This window comes from Sminthopsis crassicaudata, chromosome 4, assembly GCF_048593235.1.
Source record: "Sminthopsis crassicaudata isolate SCR6 chromosome 4, ASM4859323v1, whole genome shotgun sequence".
In the NCBI taxonomy this organism is placed as follows: Eukaryota; Metazoa; Chordata; class Mammalia; order Dasyuromorphia; family Dasyuridae; genus Sminthopsis; species Sminthopsis crassicaudata.
This window is the reverse complement of record NC_133620.1, coordinates 427696553-427716339: the sequence shown is the minus strand read 5'-3', so window position 1 is coordinate 427716339 and position 19787 is coordinate 427696553. Positions and strand designations below refer to the sequence as shown.

The 19787-nt window shown below is 44.4% G+C and overlaps 1 protein-coding gene across 3 annotated transcripts; it reads left to right on the top strand.

Annotated features, from left to right (window-relative positions):
- The first annotated feature begins 338 nt into the window (after positions 1-338).
- Positions 339-19365, top strand: LOC141539756 (epidermal growth factor receptor kinase substrate 8-like protein 3). Of its 3 annotated transcripts, XM_074262936.1 has the most exons (20): positions 346-483; positions 2457-2522; positions 3010-3074; positions 3337-3401; positions 10469-10627; positions 10871-11020; positions 11163-11227; positions 11999-12084; positions 12215-12321; positions 12585-12696; positions 12798-12862; positions 13203-13277; positions 13708-13856; positions 15030-15141; positions 15447-15469; positions 16500-16593; positions 17280-17414; positions 17835-17908; positions 18587-18719; positions 18976-19365. In XM_074262936.1, the coding sequence occupies exons 2-20, from the start codon at positions 2485-2487 to the stop codon at positions 18985-18987; spliced, it is 1719 nt and encodes a 572-aa protein (XP_074119037.1). In that variant the 5' UTR covers positions 346-483; positions 2457-2484; the 3' UTR covers positions 18988-19365. The 3 variants fall into 3 exon arrangements, with proteins under 3 accessions (XP_074119038.1, XP_074119037.1, XP_074119036.1); XM_074262937.1 differs by lacking the exon at positions 15447-15469 and having other exon boundaries at positions 339-483; positions 15030-15155; XM_074262935.1 differs by lacking the exon at positions 15447-15469 and having other exon boundaries at positions 15030-15173.
- The last annotated feature ends 422 nt before the right edge of the window (positions 19366-19787 follow it).

The following is a 19787-nucleotide window of genomic DNA, read 5'->3' as shown; positions in this document are numbered from 1 at the left end:
ATCCCTGAGGTGGGCTGAGCTGTCTCCTGGGGTATTGGGTGGCCTATCACCAGTGGTCTTCTGGAAGAGGCTGGGCAGACCACTTGTTGAGAATGTTACATAAGGATCTCATAATTTAGGAAGAGATTGGGCTGGATGACCCCTGAGGAGAATAAATCCTGAGGGAATAAGGATGTCAGGAGTCAGGCATTAATAGAGCCAACCACAGGTGAGGACATATGCCTGCCTAGAACAGGAGGAGAGGTGGGGGTGGGCAGCTGCCCGTGGATACTCTCCACCTACTAAGAGTCCAAAGACCATAAGGTGTGTCTGTGGCTACTCTGTCATCATGTTCTTGTAGCCTGGGAAAGAAACCTTGTCTATTGGGTAGGGCTACAGCCATTCTAACTCCTTCCAAACACTCACTCACTAGTGGGCTGATCCACTTTTCAAGGAGTCAGACACATCGCTTGGATTTGTGGTGCTGGAGATCCAGAACTACAGGTAATTGTGAAACAGGGAATGGGGAAGGGGAAGGTCACCTTGGAGTGACCCTTCTGGGCCCAGGAGCTTGTGTTCTCACCGATTAAGGACCCTCAGAAACCTTGACCATCCTGGTCTGCTCCTGACCATAGGGATCCCCGAGGTAGAGTTAGCTCTGGGCTTGAATGGCTGATTGAGAAACTATGGTTTGAAAGGACAATGGTCCCTCTGTCACTGAAGGAGCAAAGCTTGGGGTGGGCTGCATCTCCTTGGCCAAGGCTGATTGATTAGAAAAGTCCTAATCCTGACCCAAAGGGAGGGAATTGAATCCCAATCCCTGCCATTTAGCTGGCAGATTCTAGTTGCCTCAGCTCTTGGATTTTCTTTTCACCCATTGCTGGAGGTAGATATTTGGGAAGACATCAGTGATTTTCCTGGCTCTGACTTCCATCTGACCGTTCAGACTATTTACAGATTTCAGATTGAATAGGGGCCTAGGGATTTGGGACAGTATGGAATGGGCTATCCATTATTCCCAGATATTTGGATTCCTCTCTCTATCTCTTTCACCTCTTCCTTAGTCCTCGATCTCCCTTTCCTTTCTGAAGACACCATTTTCCAAGGACATGCATATACTGGCTGTGCTCTTTGCCCTGTCACCAGTTCCAAGATTATTAGGAATGCTGATCACCAAGTGTTTCTCAGCCTCTTCTCACACCAAAGCACATAACCATAAGCAAAGAGAGCAGGTATTCAGGCCCCTCATCCCTTCCTGACAGGCAGGACTTGGGACTCATGGGGATGGAGGGATGTGGGAAAGAAAGCTGATCAAAATGCCCTTTCCTCTCCTTTGAGTTTAGAAGTAGAGTTTATCATTCTCATGGGTGAGATCTTTGGAAAAGGGGTGAGGAAAAGGAGAACTCAGATCATAATAACAGCTAGCAATTCCTACATGGCCCTTTAAAGCTTATAAAATGTCTTACATATTATCTCAATTGACCCTCCCCACAAATTTGTGAGATAGGAGCTATTATTATCCCCATTTTATACATCTAGGAAACTGAAATTTAGAAAAGTTATTACTGGCCCAAAAACACACAGCTAATCAATGTTTGAGGTAGGCTTTGAACTCAGGTCTTCCTGACATCCAATGAGCTACCTGACCACCTCTATTAGGCAGTTACCAAGGGGAGAAATAAAAATTCTGGCTTCTTAAGAGACTTTGATCTAAATTATATAGTAGAATTTCCAAGGCAAGAAAGAACCCAGGGAACCTATCTCCTCTCTTATTCCCTTGATTTTAAGTTACTTTTAATGATACATTTAATTTAATTGAAAGTATAGTGTTTTAGTAAAAGTTCAGATAAATAAGTTGGGCTGAGGGGCAGAGACAGAGTGTGAGTTTTTGTTTTTGCTATAGTCTGGCCCTCCAACAGTCCGAGGGACAGTGAACTAGCCCCTATTTAAAAAGTTTGAGGACCACTGCTCTAAGTCTTCTAGGGAAAGGAGGGGCTTTGGGCTCTAGTCATGTGAATAAGTTTTTCAAACTATTTGCTGGAAATTCTGTGCCCTCTGAGTTTTAGGATTATCATCTGGAGCTATTAGAGACTTTTAGGCCCATCTAGCTCCACCTCTTATTGTATAGATAAGGAAACTGAAGTGACTTGTGTCTAGTCATATAGGTGGTAAGCATCCCCCAAGTTGGATCTGAATATAAGTATTTTGGGTTCAGAGTCAGTGATCTTTCTAACTCAATGAGAGGCCACTGCTCCCCCTTCCATGTAGCCATTTTTCTGACTTTCTAGTGTGGTCCCTTCCCCTCAGCCTACAGATAGAAAATTGGCTGTCAGGACTGGTCTTGTGGAGAGACATTCAAAGTCTTTGTGGGAAGGGTCTCAGGGGACAGAAGTCTGGGGTTTGGAGATTAGAGGGGTTTTATTTCTTGGAGCTATCAAAGGATGGGCTGAAAGGTCAAAATCTGCAATTTTTCCTAGGTTTCCAGAGACACCACCAGTACAAAGGATGGACTATGTCACCCACAAGGATAACCAGTTCCATCAGTAAGACCTAGAATTCGTCAGGACTCCCATCCCCCCTTCTCCCCTACAAAGTTTTATTCCCCTTCCCAATGGATTCCTTTTCCTCTTTCCCCTTTTATTTCCCCTTTCCCTTCCCCTTTTCCTTCTTCTTTGTCTTCTCCTCCTCCTCTTCCTACTTCTTTTTCTTCTCTTCTCTTTTTTCTCTTCTTCTTCCTCCTTTTCCTTCCTTTCCCCTTCCCTTTTCCCTTCCCCTTCTCCTTCTTTTTTCTCTCCTCCTCCTTTTTCTTCTCCTTCTTTTCCTTCTCTTTCCCTTTCCTCATCTTCTTCCCCTCAAGGATCTACTCCTTTCTCTTTTCTTGGGAGCTTATTTTTTTTGTCTCCAAGGCCCCATCCTTTGCCCCCCTCCCTTTCAGACCCATATTTCTATATATCCAGCTCCCACATCCCTCTTTTGCATTGCACCATCTCCTGTGCTCTGATCATATTTCTTTTTCTGTTGACTTTCCAGATTCCCCAGGCCAGCCCTCAACAGATCCAATAGCATGGCTAGACCCAGCAACAAAACTATTTACCGTAAGTTTCTTCTTATCCATTCTTGCCTTTCTGTTCTCCCTCCTTTTCATTCTCTTTCCAATGCCCTCTTCCCATTTTCTTCCCTACTTCCCTTTGTGCTTCCTCTTCTTTTCTTCCCTTTCACACTTTAATCCCTTCTCCTTCACCCTCATCCTCATCCTCAGTTTGTTCTGCCCTGCCCACAATCTCCTGATCTGACCTTCCCACCACTACCACCACATCCCATTCCTCCCCTCTCTTTCTCTTCTGCTCTTACCTCCAGAACAACGGAAAGAATACTCTCAGGCCATGGCTTCAGAACCCATCATCCTAAAGCAACGAGTGGAGGTGAGAATTTCTGCCATCCCACACATAGCTCTCCCAAGTGCCCCAGAGATACTTTTAATTCCATTTAATTCATTCATTTCAAATCCATATGTATTCACACTATGCTAGGACTGTAGGAGAGTCCAGATCTATAAGCGTTAAACATAAAAACTGATTATTTGCCAAGGTATAGTGCTGACTTAAGGTTTCCTGGGTGTGGAGAGGAGGGGAAGAGAGGACATTCCACAAAGGGGATCAGAAGAAGTAAGAGTGCTGATCACAGGATCATAGAGAGACCAGTATGAAGTCAGAATCCAACTTTTTTGCATTGCAAATAAGGAAACTGAGGCTGAAAAAGGCTAAGGTTTGTGCAGCTAGCAATGCTGCTAGGAAATGAGAATGACACTAAGACAAGGATCTGACTGTTAGAACAGAATTATAGCCCATGAATTCTGGGGGGTTGGCTGTGAAAGGTACTTAGAAGGATTATAAGATCTCAGAGTGGAAAGAGACCCAGAAGTCTCTTTCACCTGAACAGGAATCACCTCAATTAACATCTAGCCTCTGCATGATGCTTCTCCATCCAGTGATGGAGAAACTCTTTGTACCATCTCCCCTTTGCTTTCTCTCGCCCTTCTGCCAGACAGCATATTAGTTTTTAAATAGTTTTATGTTGAGAAGAAATCTGCCTCCCTGCAACTTCTACCTGCTATTCTTCCTTCCACTTTCTGCCCTGAAGCAGAACTAGTTAATTTCTCTTCTAGATACCAGTGCTCCAAGGATCAGAAAACCACAGCTTTTTACTTAAAAATGTAAAAATTATTCTCAGAATTTTGGCCTTTGGGCCATGGTACTCTAGTTAGATAATTACCCTCCAAGGCTTCTCTTCTTAAGCACTTCCAATACTTTCAGTTAACCCTCATCCCAATAACTTCTTTCAAGTTTATCAATGTTCTTCTAAACTATGGGGGGCCAGAACAGAACACGGCGTTCTGGGTGTGTTCTGACAATGGTGGAGGACAGTGTTCTATTAATACCATTTTTTATAATTCACCAGAACTCCTAGTTCATTTCCACATAAAAGACTTTCTAACCACATATCTCCAATCCAGTACTTGTTGATCCTGTCCTTGATTGTTTTAACCTGATTATAAAACTTTACATTTATGCCTATTAAATTTCACTGCATTAGTATTGGCCAATTGTCATATCCTGTTATTTGGGGGAATAACTATTCTGTTAATCAGCATACTAAGTTTACTTTTTTTCTTCGGAACATGAGGGATGTTTGTTTTATTTTATCAAAAAAAGGAAATTAGTATGTCTGAAGGAAGAGGAAAGGTGCCTTTGGAGAATGAGACAGTGATGATGCTAGCGAGGGGAGCTAATTGTGAATCTGAGGAGTCGAAAAGGACTGGAGGATCTGACTTCAAGAAACAGAGTTAATTTTGGAGAAGAGGAGAAAAAGCCCTTTACAATAGCTAAACCTAGAGGGAAAGATCAGAGAACAGATGAGAATACATCTCCAAATGAAATGTCATTCACTGCAGAGGGCAGCAGAAGCTTGACTTGTAGTTTGGGGGATAGGGATGAGGAGTGGGAGGGTAGGAAAGAGAGGTTGAAGTGGTCCCAATCCATCATGACCAGGAAGAAGCTAAAGGATTGGCTGAGACAGGAGGAACTGAGTGGTTGAAGGTTATGTTTGGGGAGCTTGATTCCCTGTCAGAGTGATAATTACTGTACCACCTAGCTGAGCTCCAAGAGGGAGACTGTGTTAGAGGGAGGCTGATAGTAGCAGAGGTCCAGAGGTGAGGTGGAGTTTGAAGTCATGGATAATGATGATTTAACCCACCCTTCCTCTAGGAGATGGGTCAGCAAGAGCTGAGAGGGCCCAAAGGCCACATAAGAGGGAGAGGGCACAGAACCTCGGGCTAAGAAGAAGGGTAGGGCCCGATGGAAAAGGAGGATGAAGAGCATGAGTCAGGTGTGAGGGTCATCGAGGAATGGGGAAATGAATCACAGGTCGTGGCCATAAACCATTGGCACAAACAGCCGCAGTCAGATGAAGGGAACGCACACAGATGATATTGCCAGGTACTGGAGGTGATTCAAGTTTAGATAAACACCATTCCTACCCTCATGTGGGAGGAACGCTGGCCTGGTGCATAGAAGACCTGGGTTAAAATTCTACTCTTGATGCTTACCTTCAACTCAATGGCCTTCCCTTTGCCCATATGTCAAATGGGAGGGATTGTATTCAGTGAACTCCAAGGACCCTCCCAGCTCATAGTTTGCTATGAGTAGGAGACATGACACACACATCGATAATAACATCCACAGCTTTTGTTTGCGTAGAACTCCAACCATAATCTATGATTTAGGAGATAAGACTCTGGGAGTTACCTGAATCTCAGAGAAATTAAGGGATTTGCTCAGCAATACTGAATTGGTAGATGTCAGAGGCAGAACTGGAAACCAGGTTTTTCTGACTGTGTCCAACACTCATCCCCTAGACTGTGTTGTTGCTGTTCAGTCATTTTTCAGTTGTGTCCAACGTTCTGTGACTCCGTTTGGAGTTTTCTTGGCAAAGACACAGGAATGGCTCGCCATTTCCTTCTCCAACTTATTTTACAGATGAGGAAACTGAGGCACACAGGATTAAGTGACTTGCCCAGGGTCACCCAGCTAGTAACTATCTGAGGCTGGATTTGAACTCAGGAAGATGATTTTTCCTGACTCTAGACCCAGGACTCTTATCTATTATGGCACCACCTAGCTGTCCCCATATATCATGTTCATAATACATGCTAAGTATATCACTGAGATACAACACAGAGTGGGATGTGACTTTATCAACAGAGGGGTCAGAGAAGGCATTGTGGAGGCAATGGCATTTGATCTAGGCTTAAAGGATGGGGAAGAACCCACCTGAGGAAAGGGAAGAAGAAGGACATTCTAAACTGAGGGAACAGTGGGAACCATGACACAGGCAGGCAAGGACGGGCCATCTGAGAGGAGGGGTCCAATCTGTCCATGCCCACAGAATTCACAGAGGGATGCGGGAGAAGATTAGAGACTACAATGGTGCAGCGCCATCAACTATGTGAGGGCCTGGACTGTGAGGGGAAATTATTTGAAATTTACTTAGCAGGCCGGGGGGGGGGAACTATTGAAACTGTTAGGTTTTTTATTTGTTTGTTTGCTATATTTTACTGAAGGGAAGCAAGAACAGATATGTGTGTAAGGCAGGTAGATGATGCAAGAGATAGACAGACAGATAGAGACAGATAGACAAAGATAGAGAAAGAGGAGAGAGACAGAGACAGAGAGATACAGAGAGATAGAGACAGAAAGAGACAGAAATAGAAACACAGACAAAGGTAGAGAAGGAGGAAAGAAATAGCAAAGAGGTAGAGACAGAAAAAGACAGACAAAGGTAGAGAAGGAGGAAGGAGACAGAGAGATAGAGAGAGAAAGAGAGAGATGGAAAACAACAGAGAGACAGAGACAGTAGCAGAATAAGGTAGAGAAGGAGGAGAGACAAAGATAGAGACAGAAACAGGCAAACAGATAGAAACAGGTAGACAAAGGTAGAGAAGGAGAGAGACAGAGACAGAGAAACAGAGGCAGAAAGAGAGAGACAGAGAGATAGACAAACAGAAAGGAAGAAAGACCTTCAACATCCAAGCAGTGACCATGATGGCTTATATTCAGTTGCAGTTGGAATAAAGAGGAGGAAAATAAGACAGATATTACAGGTAAAGGTGGGACCACCAGGTACCTGATTGGCTATGAATAGTGGGGAATAGGGGATGGAGATAAGCATTTATGTAGTGCCTACTGTATGCTAGGCATTGTACTAAGTGTTTTTCATAATTATGAATAGTGAGCAGGAGATGAGTATAAGGCAGTCCCAGATTTTTGAAGGTGGCAGACAAAGTGAATGGGGCGCCAGTGAGTGTACCACATGAGTGAAAATTTCTACTTTATTTTTGTGTCTTCCCAGTGCTCAGATTGATGTTGAATGCAGAGTAGATATTTAATAAATGACTAGTGAATGAATATAATAGAAGTTTGAATGATGAGAAATTGAAGGAAAGCCATTGGTTTGATAGTTTTCAGGTAACAGTAGGACCAAACAATAAGCTTACCCCTGAGCCAGCTAAGTTGGGGGAAAAGGAGTTCAATAAAGCCTCCATGGAAAGGGTAGAAGTATTGTGATTCATGGAAAGGGTAAAAAGGACAAGAATTTATTAAATACCTATTATGTGCCAGGCACTATGTTAAGTACTTTTTTTTTTTTACATATCCTATTTGATGTTCATAACAATCCTATGAAGTAGATGTTGTTATTATCCTTATTTACAGATTAGGAAAATTAAGTGCCTAGAGTTATTCAGTTAGTAAATGTCCAAGTTAGGATTTGAACTCAGACCTTCTTAACTCTAGGCCCAGTGTTCTATCCACTGTACCACTAGGAGCCTCTGGTTTGGACAAAGACATAGTTAGGACTTGTCTTCAAGTATTTGCAAGATGTGGAAGAGGAAAAGGCCTTTTTCTGCTTAGCCCTTGAGAACAGAACTGAGACTGATGGGTGAAAGTTACAGGGAGACCACCTTAAACTCAATGGAAGGCATCTGGTAGCTGTATGGTGAGCGGCTAGAGTGCCAGAGTACACAGAGCACCTCACCTGGAGTCAGGAAGATTTATAGTTACATAGCTGTGTGACTCTGGGCAAGTCACTTAACCTTGTCTGCCTCAGGTTCCTCATGTGTAAAATGAGTAGAGAAGGAAAAGCCAAACCACTCCAGTTTCTCTACCAAGAAAAAACTAAATGGCGTCACAAAGAGTCGGTCACAACTGAAAGACATCAGCAAAGCTGCAGGGCATGTCTCATTGGGCTTAGAGTTAGGATCTGACTCCAAATCCTGAACATCTACTAACTGTGTGATCCTGCACAAGCCACTGACCTTCTCTCAGCCTCAGTTTTCCCACTTATAACATGGATTTCACACTGACAAGTCCCTTAGTGTGACTAGTGAATCCAAATGAAACAGTTATATTACCTAAATCTGTACTACATACTTCCACTGGGATGGAATAAATTACTATATTTTACATAATTATAACTTTGAATAGGGTAAATTAAAATCCATGCCATCATTTCAGGGGACTCATTACTGTCACTAATCTGAACCTTGCTATAATAGCATCTGCCTCAGGAACTTTTTACAAGGACTAAATGAGAAAACATGTAATATCTTGCTTTAAAGTCGTATGCAAACTGTCTCAAAGGTCTTAATGTAGTATTAAGCTGCAAACTGCACACTAAAGAGAATGTCTAAATGTCAGCTAGGGCCAGGTCACTCATTCAATCAACAAGCACTTCTTAGATTACGACTGTGTGCTGGGCACTGGAGGGCTAATCATCAGGGATTCCTGCTCATATTAATAATGGCTAAAGTCCCTTTCAGCCTTGAGAATCTGTAATCCTGAAAAAATCAAAGATGTGCTGAAGTAGGGGAGGGTTCTGACAGACATTACCAGTTTGTTCACAGAGAGGTAGGTATGGATTACAGAGGGGATAGATGCATAACCATGGGAAACATTATGGGGACCATGTTAGAGGCAGGGAAGGGAAATGGGGAAAGAGAGGAGAGAAAGAAAAAGAAAGGAGAGAGAAAAGGGAAGGAAGAAAGAAAAAGAAAGGGAAGGAGAAAAGGGAGGAAGAGAAAGAAAGAAAAGGTAGAAAAGAGAGAAAATAGAAGAAAGGAAGGAAGAGGGGGAGGGAGAATATAGAGAGAAAAAGGAAGGAAGAGAAAGAAAGAAAAGGGAAAAGAGAGAAATGGAAGGAAGGAAGGAAGGAAGGAAGGAAGGAAGGAAGGAAGGAAGGAAGGAAGGAAGGAAGGAAGGAAGGAAGGAAGGAAGGAAGGAAGGGAAGGAAGGGAAGGAGGGAAAGGGAAAAGAAGGAAGAGAAAAAGGGGACAGTGGAGTAGATGAGAGATAGAGATGTAGAACAGACCAAGGGAAAAGACAAATTCGTGAGAGAGTTGAATAACCCAAGTTGAATAATTCCAAGTTGAGAGAGAGAGAGAGAGAGAGAGAGAGAGAGAGAGAGAGAGAGAGAGAGGGAGAGAGGGAGGCGTCCCCCAGTGTGGGGCCTGAGAGAAGAAGAAGGTGCTATGGCAGCTAGAGATGCCCTCATGGAGAGGCTGGGATCTGAGCTGCATCCCAGCAGCTGGTAAAAGATTGGGAAGGGACAGTATTTCCCTTTGGCTGTTTGCAGAATCACAAACACAAGAAGAGGATCCAGCAAATCCAGTATTTCAGTCAGCATTTATGAAGAACTGGATCTATGCAGGATAGGCAACATGGTCTAATGGCTAGAGAGGCTGTGACTTCAAACTTCGTTCTGACAATGTCCCCGGGAAGATGCCATTTCTTGGTGCTCAATATAACTCTCTAAGACTGTGTTTCTAAGGCTATAACCTGCACTGGCAGAGGGAGTTCCCTCATCCGGGAGTTCCTTACACTAATGAAAGCCCGGATCCAGTCCCTGTTCTTATGTGCAAGCTGCTGTGCCTGACTCTGGGACAGAGAGATGAAATAGCAGGTTCTGGGACCAGCATGGTTAGAGTTGAGCATAACTTGGGGAACAGTATGAGATAAGATTGTAAAGGCAGGGAGGGAGTGGTTTGTGTCCCTGAAAAACAAGTGAAGGAGAATGGACTTTATCTCTGGGTCAATAGGAAAGCAAAGGAACTGCCAGCTCTTTGATCCATACCTGAAACCCCAGAGATTCAAAATAGTCGCCAAGTTGTCCCTTTAAACAGCCCATAACCTGCCCCAAATCCTGAAGTGGTGCCTAATGCCAGCCTTCCTCTGCCCATCCCTTCTCCCCTGGAATATTTCCTAACTCCAGCCTTGACCTTAACCTGGGGAGGGTTGAGAGTAGGTTCTACTTGTGTGGAGACCTTGGGGACCACTTCCCCAGCCCAGAGAACATCCTACCACGTGAACAAGGGATCTGCTGTAATCCTCCCTCAAAGTTTCCCAGTTCCTGAGCATTCTCCCTTGTTAATCCTCAGCACCTGCTGACCTGTAAGCTCGGCTCAGGAACTCTCCGGGAACCTAAGGATGTCATCACGAAGCTTCAGATGATGGACGCCCAAGGTCAAGTGTGGGGCCAGGATGTGGTCCTGCAGGTCAAAGACCACTGGCTTCAAATCCTGGATATTGAGACCAGGGTGAGGATTTCATCATATCCCTCCTCTTCTATTTCCCCAAGGAGACCTTAACCTTTCCTTCTTCCACATTCCTTCTCATGCTCATCCTGCCCCTCCCAAGTCCAAGGACTCCACCAGGGAGGTATGGCTTGGAAGGCCAGATTAATGGCCATGGGAATCCTATGTTAGAGGGAACTTCCTGGAAGAAATGTATCCTGGCTCTCAAAATGATACCTTTACTAAATCCTTCTTTTTCTCCCACAGGAAGAGATGGATTCCTACCCTTTAGAGAACATCCAATCTCTGGATGCCATATTAAATAGCTGTTCCTTCAATTCAGTTCTATTAATCATGCTTCAGGAGCTGGACCAGTCTTTGACCAATATCCTATTATTCCAGTGCTGGGAAGTTGGGGTGAGCAGCCTGAGTTGGGGGGAAGGATGGAAAGCAATGACCTTATTAGCCTGCAGGGAATAAGAAGAGAATACCAGGTTTAGGTCTAAGAGCGGCAGGGCTCCTGCCCAGACTCATGTATTCTGATTGTCCCCTTCTCCAGGCTGAGATCCTGAGGAATAACATACAGAAGGCTATTGATGAACTGAAAGAAAGGCGAGAACCAAGGTAAAACCTCCTTCTAATCCCCATGGCCCTCTGAAGTTCCCAAGGATAACTGGCTCTCAGTCCCAAGAACAATGGGAAGAGATCACTTCACATACCCAGAAATTAATTTGTGATATCCCAGTTGCCATCCTTGAGGCTAGAAACGAAGCTGAAGATAAAGTCAAGAAAAAGGCCAAAAATGGGTCCAAGCTGGAGGAGATAGAAATAAAATGAGAGTGAGAATGAGTCAGGGGCTGGAGGATAGGGGTCAGGTTCAGAATTGGGATAGGGATAAATGGAAAGCTGGGATAGCCCAGTGGAGCAGGGAATAGAGCACCAGCCCAGAGTCAATCTTTCTGAGGTCAGATATAGCCTCCAACACTTACTAAATGTGTGACTCTAGGCAAGTCACTTCATCCTATCTGCCTCAGTTTCCTCATCTGTAAAATGAGAAAAAGAAATGACAAACCACTCCAAAACGAGAAAACCCCAAATGGGGTCATAATTGAAACAGCTGAACAATGGCAAAATTGGGAGGCAAAGGAAGGAGGATGAATAAAGGCTCTGGAATTGAGAAAACAATTAAAGACTAAACAACTAAAGAGATAGAAGTGGAAGCATTCAAAAGGGGAGGGGTTGAAGCTAGGATGGAGATGGACTGAAGGAGAGAGGAGACTGAAGTTACCTGAGTTGAGAAGACTGTGACAAAATGCAATTCTGAAAGTCTGAAGGGTGGGGAACAGGGGGCCTCCTATCTCTGTTTCAAAGGCTCAGATCTTATGTCCTTCACAGATACAGATTTGGAAGTCCCCAACCCCAAAAGCATCAGTGGGAGGCAGATCCCCAGGAGACGTATCCCAGGAACTCCATCGAACACAGTGAGTAGAGTCCAGAGTATTCAGGGAGGTGGGATGAGGATGGGGAGAAGCATGGATTGCAGCCCTGAGGGAATGGAATAAGGTACCTGGTAACAATGGCCACAGTCCCTTATCTTCTGATCATGAACAGGACTCCCTGCCTCATACCAGTCTGATACCCAGAAACCACAGAGGTTTGACCAGTTTTCCCCACAGAAGGCAGAGTTTGAGCTCCCCCTGGACCTGGAGAAAGACATGGTAAATATATCCAGCCTTAACCTGGGACCTTCTGATTTTGTACACATTGTGGAGGGAAAGGAAGAAGGGAGGAAAGAAGGACAGGAGCAATAGGATATTGGTCAAAGACTACACAGGTGGGCAAGACTAGGGCTGGTTAGAGGGCAGGGCTGGAAGCTCCCATTTAGGACCAATGACATGGTATTCTGAAGGAGTGCAGAGGTCACTGGCTTATTCAAGGTCAAAGACTCAGCCTGGATGGGGGGGGGGTTGTCTGAGCACAGGAGGAACTAAACAGCACCCTGGATAAAATCGAGCAGTTTGTGATGATGACAAAAGGGACCCAGAAAAATAATACCAAGAAGAATATTCTGGGGAAGAAGAAGACCCAAAAAGGTGAGCTCCGGGTTCCTGGGAGGGACATTTAGGAATGGTGGGAGGAGGAGGAGCATGGGCACAGTGCTGTGAGTGGTCAGTCAGTCTTGTCTACTTCACAGGACCTCTCTCAGAACTCAAATACAAAGAATGTTTCCAGATGATCAAGCATTCACTCAATCTCCTGGTAAGTAACTCCTGGGAAATGGGGGGAGGAATGGTTTATCCTGTAACTCAGTCTCCTTCTCCAACCTCCTACTCTCCAAAACAAACCCTCTGCCCCTCCTCCTCATTTCATAAACCCTAGACTCAGCTCCTCCCCTCTCATCCAAAAATCATTCTCTACCCCTGAAAATTGCCTAGAGAATTATATCTAGAAACAACGCTCCTCTCCCCTCCCCTTCCTCTTTACTTCCTGGGAACTCAGTTAATTTAAGTAAGGGGGAGACCAAAACCAAGCCCTCAACCCTTTTGAGGAAGCAGAGTGCCCTGATGGTGACAGAGAGTTGGTCTATTTATATCCTCAGGGGAAGATGGAGCTCTACATAGATCAGCCAAGTGCTCCTGTATTTGTACACAACCTCTTCAAAGCTTTGACCATGGTAAGTTGAAATGGCCCAAGAAAAAGACCATGATGGAGGATGAAAGGGGAAGAAGTCCAAGCAGACAGAAGATTGAGGGGAGCAAAGGAAATGGGTGGGGATGGAGATGGGTAAGGCACATTGAGCAGGCGAAGCGATGGAAGGTAAGAGATAGAAGGGAGTCCTATTTTCCACTCAATAAAGTGTTTCAGAACAAAGCCATCGCTTTCAACCCCAAGGTAGTCAGGGATGCTAGGGACCAGGAGGAGATATCAGAAGGGCAAAAGAGAAGATCCCTAACATGCATGATTGTACACATGTGTCCAAACACTTTAAACCTCCCTATATGTACTGGATCCTGGCATGTCAACATCCTTCTAATACTGTCTCCTGGTCAGTTCTTCTTGGCAAAGAACGACTGTTCCCAACATACCCTCTGTTATTCGTTCAGGTGATCACCAACTGTCCCAATCCTCACTGGGCAGCTTCAGTAGATGTTCCCCGGTTAACCCCCAAGGCCATCGCCCTACTGGAATCTTGTCTGCTACCAAATGAAATGGATTTTTGGAAAAGTCTCGGAGAGTTCTGGACTACCAGCACGTGAGAGCAAACTCCAGTGGTGATATTAGCCCTCATCCCTAACCCCCAAGCATGCACTTACGTGGGCATTTTACTACATTCAAAGAATCTCAGATTTGGAAGAGACTTTAGAGTTCATTGAGTCCAGCTAATGTGGGAAATCATTTAATGTATTCCAGCTGGCTGTGTGGAAATCCCTATACTCAAATAGGATTGTGCACAAAGTAAACCTGATGTGCAGCTACATCTATGAGGCTATAGGATATAAACAGATATCTGCTTATATATAGGCTACATAGATGTAAAAAAAGAACGTTGGATTTGGAACTGGAGATACGACTGCTGCTTGGGGATGGTGGGCAAATTTTTCCCATCTTCTTTCATCCTCAGGGTCTTTATTGGTAAAATGAAGGAGGTGGATAGAAGACCTTTTCCAATTAAAAATCATATGTGCCTGTGCCCCTTAATAGAAAGTTATAATATCTGTGTAGCTCCTTATAAATGCATTAATAAGGGGAAGTGGAGAAAAGAATAAGCATTTATATAGTGCCTACTGTATGCCAGGAATTACTTTACAAATATGATCTCATTTGATCCACATAACAACCTATGGAGTAGGTGCTGTTGTTGTCCCCCATTTGGCCAGGATCACACATCTAGGAAGTATCTGAGGCTGGATTTGAACTCAAGTTTTCTATTTACTGTGTCACCTAGTTTCTTACCTAATATAATCATAAAGCTGGAAGGGAACTTGTCCAACCATGTTATAGATAAAGAAACTGAGGCTGAAAGAGGTGTAATGACTTGTTCAGTTACTTCAATAATAAGCAGCAGAATTAAGAATCAAATCCTGGTCCTCTCGTTCCAAGTGCAATGGTTCTTTCCCACATCCGAGACTGTATCCTTTACAATATAACTGGCTGCGTGCTGGTGGAAAGAGTTTTCTTTAGTATCATGGTGGTGTGCAAAAGGGCTGGATTGAAAGTTGGGGCCTTGGGTTTGAATTGCTAGCTGGTAACTGGCTGGTAAACTGAAAGGATTTGAACAGATCACCTCCAATGGCCCTTTTTAAGATGATGATCCTGGGTTCCCCATGGGCTAGGAAACATTATGCCTTCTATGGGCTCTAAGTTCAATATAAAGGAGGGACTGGCTCAGATATAATTGATTGGTTTGTTTATCTTTCCTCCCCAGGGTTTATGGGGCAGACCAAGAGTCCACAAATCCTACACACACACCCAAATTCTACAGGCAAACTGAACCTTCAGACAACTCCATGGCCAATCACCAGCACAACCCAGCCAAGGTAAGAAGCCAGGGGTACCTCCTGGCTCCTGAGTGTTGAGCACAGGTGACCCTTCTCCATTAGCTGCCAACAACCTCACCCCCACGCCCTCAGAAAAATCCATCTGAATCCAATTCTCTTCCTAAATTCCTCCAGGCTCAGCTAAGAAAGACAGTCTTGTCCTTTCCTCCAGACCAAATTCAAAGCGGTATTGCCAAGCAATAATGGGATGTGTGTTTGTATTTGTCTGCCCCACAGTAGTAACATCAATTAGAAAATTTCCCACTACCTGCTCTCATTTGGCCCCTGTTCTCTTTTCTTTACAGGACCAGAAACGCATGTCACCCAGGTTTGTCCTAAAACCAATAGCAGTGGGTGTTGGGCTGGTGTCCTGCAATATAAATCTCTGATCACCCAAGAGTCTCTTTCTCTGTGTGTCTGTCTCTGTCTGTTTCTCTATCTCTCTCTCTCCTTTTCTCTTTTTCTCTCTCTGTCTCTCTGTCTCTCTCTCTGTCTCTCTCTCTGTCTCTCTCTCTCTCTCTCTCTCTCTCTCTCTCTCTCTCTCTCTCTCTCTCTCTCTGCCTCTCTGTCTCTCTCTCTTTCTCTCTGTGTGTCTGTGTCTATATATGTGTGCCTCTGTGTGGTCTGTGTATGTGTCCCTCTCTCTGTCCCTTCTCTGTCTCTATCTATCTATCTATCTATCTATCTATCTATCTATCTATCTATCTATCTATCTACTTGTCTATCTGTCTCTCCCTCTCTCCCTCCATCCTCTTCTCTCTCTCCATTTCTCCCCCCTCCATCCTATTTTTTATATCTTATTTCTTACTTTTTTCCTCTCTGGCCCTGCTCCTCCCTTCCTGCATCTCTCCTTTCTTAATTAAGCATCACTGCTCCAAGGACACTGAGTGCCATCCTCCTGGGGGAAGAGCAGACAGTGTTCTCAGAGCTAGAACAAGTTGTCTCTTGCCCCCGTACATCCCGACTCTTCCCCAGCTGGTGCCCCCTGCCCCCACAGCAGAGACATTCAGAACCTCCTCTGCTAAGCTGGGCAGGGGTTGGGGGGAAGAGGCCAGGTTCCCAGCAAGAGGTCAGGCACAGAGATTTCTGGATTTTCAAACCTAGAGAGAGCTTAGACACTGCCATTGAGGGCCCCCAGCCTTCAGACTGCTCCCCTTTTATGTGTAAGGGCTGGGGGGAGGATGAGACAGAGAAAAGTGTAACTTGGAAAAGCCGCCTCCCACTCCCAGATACTGAGAAGATTCTGTAGGGGACCAGATGTCACGGGTCCCATTCTTCAGAATTCCCTTCCCTTTTCCCATGGTCCTCACCCTGGAGACCTAAAACTGTCCCTGTCTCTCCTTCCCCTACAAACCCAGCGTATCCCAGAAGCCTCTACTAATGCAAGTCCAGTATGAGTTTGGAAGCAGGAATCCAAAGGAGCTGACAGTAGCCGCCGGTGAAGTGCTAGAGGTGAGGAATGAAAATTGTCAAGAGATGAAGGGGGAAGGAAGCATTTATTAAGTGCCAACTATGTACTAAGCACTTTACAAATATTATTTCATGTGAGCCTCATAACCTGAAGGTAGGTGTTATTATTATCCCCATTTTCTGAGGCAAATAGAAATTGTGTCTTGGCTGACATCACATAGCTAGTAAAAATGTCGGAGAGCATATTTGAACTCAGATCTCCTTAATTCCAAGCCCAGAGCTCTATCCACTGAGCCACCTGCTGTCTAGGATGATAAACCTCTATTAGATTGGAGAGGGGTCAGAAGGGACAGGCAGCCTGGAAGGAGGGGGGATTGAATCTAAAAGAATTTTCATGGATTGCTTACTATCTAGGAGAGAGGGTGGGGGGAGGAGGGGAAAATTTGGAACACAAGGCTATGCAACTGTCAATGTTAAAAAATAATGCATGCATATTTTTTGAAAATAAAATGTTTTAATAAAAAAATTACTCATGAAAAAAAAAAAAGAATTTTCATGATGAATGAGGGTGGGAGGAGATTATAGGAAAGAGAAAGGAAGAAGGTAGAGATAAAGAGAAGAAAATTTTATTTCTACTCCTCCCATGGGGACTATTTGGGTAGCTTCTTCCCAGTCTCCAAACCAAGTTAGATAGACCCAGAGATGAGAATTGCTTTGACTTTCCACAGATTCTGGACCAGAGCAGACAATGGTGGCTGGTGAAAAACGAAGCTGGACAAAGAGGCTACATCCCTAACAACATCCTAGAACCCCTGCCACCAGGCCTGCAAATGAACAGGGTCCACTCCAGCTCCCCAACTCGGGTAATTGCAAACTAACTAGGGTGGATAGACGAGGCTTCATCCCAGGGCACTAAAATTCAGAGGGTGTCTTCTCCCTTAGTATTAAGAGCTTAGCTCTTAGAGAGAATATATAGTTAAAATTGGAAGCTTATAGAGGCTTAAGCTTCTTCCCCCAGCACATACCCTGAGGGCTCCTCCCTGATTCCCACCATCCCCAAATTTTCTCTCTCTTGCCCTGAGGCATTAATACAAAAGTCTCTAGTTGTAGGTGTGTGTAACTGTTTGACTGGTCTCCCTCCCAAATCTCTAGCTCAAGCTCTTTAGGAAAACAGTGCATAGGAAGATGTGGGTTTGAGGCAAGGAGAATGCATGGTAATGCACTGAGGAAAAGGGGAAATAGAGTCAGTCTCGGAACCTCCAGGTTTCTGTGTTATCTCCTAGGGTCCCATCCTGCGGCCCAGCTCCAAGCCAGAGGAAGTGAGGGATTGGCTGCAAGCACAAAACTTCTCAACCATGTAAGTGCCAGCCCCAGGCTTTGGGGGGAGGAAGAGAAAGGAGGGGCCCTAAGAAGGGAGACCCTCACCCCCATCTCCATTCCTTTGAAAAGAATTTATGAAGTGGCTACTGCATTCAGAGGGAGTTACAAATATTGGATCCAATATAGTCCCTGCCCTTGTGGGATAAGTTATTTTAGCACATTAGAAAACTATAGATGTCTTATGGGATATCCAAAGGGGAAGGTGAATCAGGGTAAGAATTGAGGAAGGCTTCAGGAAAGAGGTGGTATTTGGGCTAGGATTTAAATGGATAGGAATTTAATTGCAATAAAGGAAAAAGGAAGATATCCCCTCAGTCCAGAATTATACCATTCCCAATAGTCCAATCACCACAACTGTTGCTCCAACAGTATCTACAGAGGCAGAACTAAGACAGAGCAACAAGGCTTTTGTCTTAGGGCACTGCATTTAGAGGGCAGCACTTCTGTCGTTTTAAGGCAACTCGGACAACAAAGTTTAGCACCTAGTTAGGGAGAGTGATTAGTCAAAATAGGAAGCTACAAAGTGGATCGCATCTCTTCCCCACTTAGCACTATGCTGTCTCCCACTCCCCCATTAGTCTTTGCTTCCCCAGCGCTTGTCCTGGAATCAATGCAATATCTTTAATTGCTAATTATGGCCTTCTGTCTCTCATAGCACAGTTAAGAGCTTGGGAATACTAACAGGAAGCCAGCTTTTACACATGAAACCCCGGGAGCTGCAGCTGGTATGTCCAGAGGATGCCCCCCAAATCCTGGCCCGGCTAGAAGAAATGAAGATGCTGTTAGGGGTGAGGCAGATCTAGACCCCTACTTTCTGAATTTGTGTCCCTATTAAACACTGGGAATGGTCAAGGGAAGGGGGTGAAGAGTCCAGTAGCACCTGTATGACTACAAGAATTTGGGGGTACAGTCATTGATTCTGGCAGGAGGGCCCTTGATGCCAGTTGCTTTAGGCATCTGAGGAGTTACTCCCAAATCCAGGGTAAGTAAATCTACAATTACTTGTCCTAGTGCATCCTGAACTTAATCTTCTTCCTTCCCCAGATGGGTCCTTAGTCCCACCCAGAGCAGCCCAGGATGAAAAGTTAATTCCTGATTTTCTCAAGCAAGGCAACAGATTGGATGCTCCTGCCAGTCCTATATAGCATTGGACACCCCACTCACCCATTCTAAGCTCCTTTCTAAACCCCAATTTCTATTCCAGGAATCTGCCAATCTCCATGTCCCGGTCTACCCCACTTTTTTTCTGAAATGAAATGGGTATATGGGCAGTAGGTGGGGAAGGAGAAAGTAGAGACTGAAACTGAAGGTTACTAGGGTGATACTTGCGTTACCCATTTGTGCCTGTCTGGAGACATCCCCCAAACCTGAGTATTTATTGTATTTCCTTCCCCCCAATAAACCAATGCTTGTGACCAAAGAGTTTTAACTGAACACAATTGTAACAGGAGTTTTGTTTTTCTTGCTTTCTCATTTTGCGGTAAGGATGAGGGGACAGGGAGAGAAAACAGATCTTCATTTGAAAATTAAATTTAATTATGTTAAAAAGACCTTAAGAGGAATATATTACCTCTTGAGACAACACATTTCATTTAATGAATGGTTTTAATAGTTAGGAAGTTTTTCCTGACTGCAAAGTTAAATTCAGTATTTCATGACTCCTATCCAATTGCTACTCCCAAACACAGGAGACCCTCAGCTCCAAGCCAGGGTAGGTCTAATTTCTCTCTTATGTCTCAGGCCCATTCTCTTTCCCTTGTGCTATTTTAGTTTCCCAGCTGGAGTGGAAAAGTCTTTCTTCCTTACAAGTGGATCAAGAAGAGCAAAAGTGGCTTTAATGCAGGATATTAAAAACC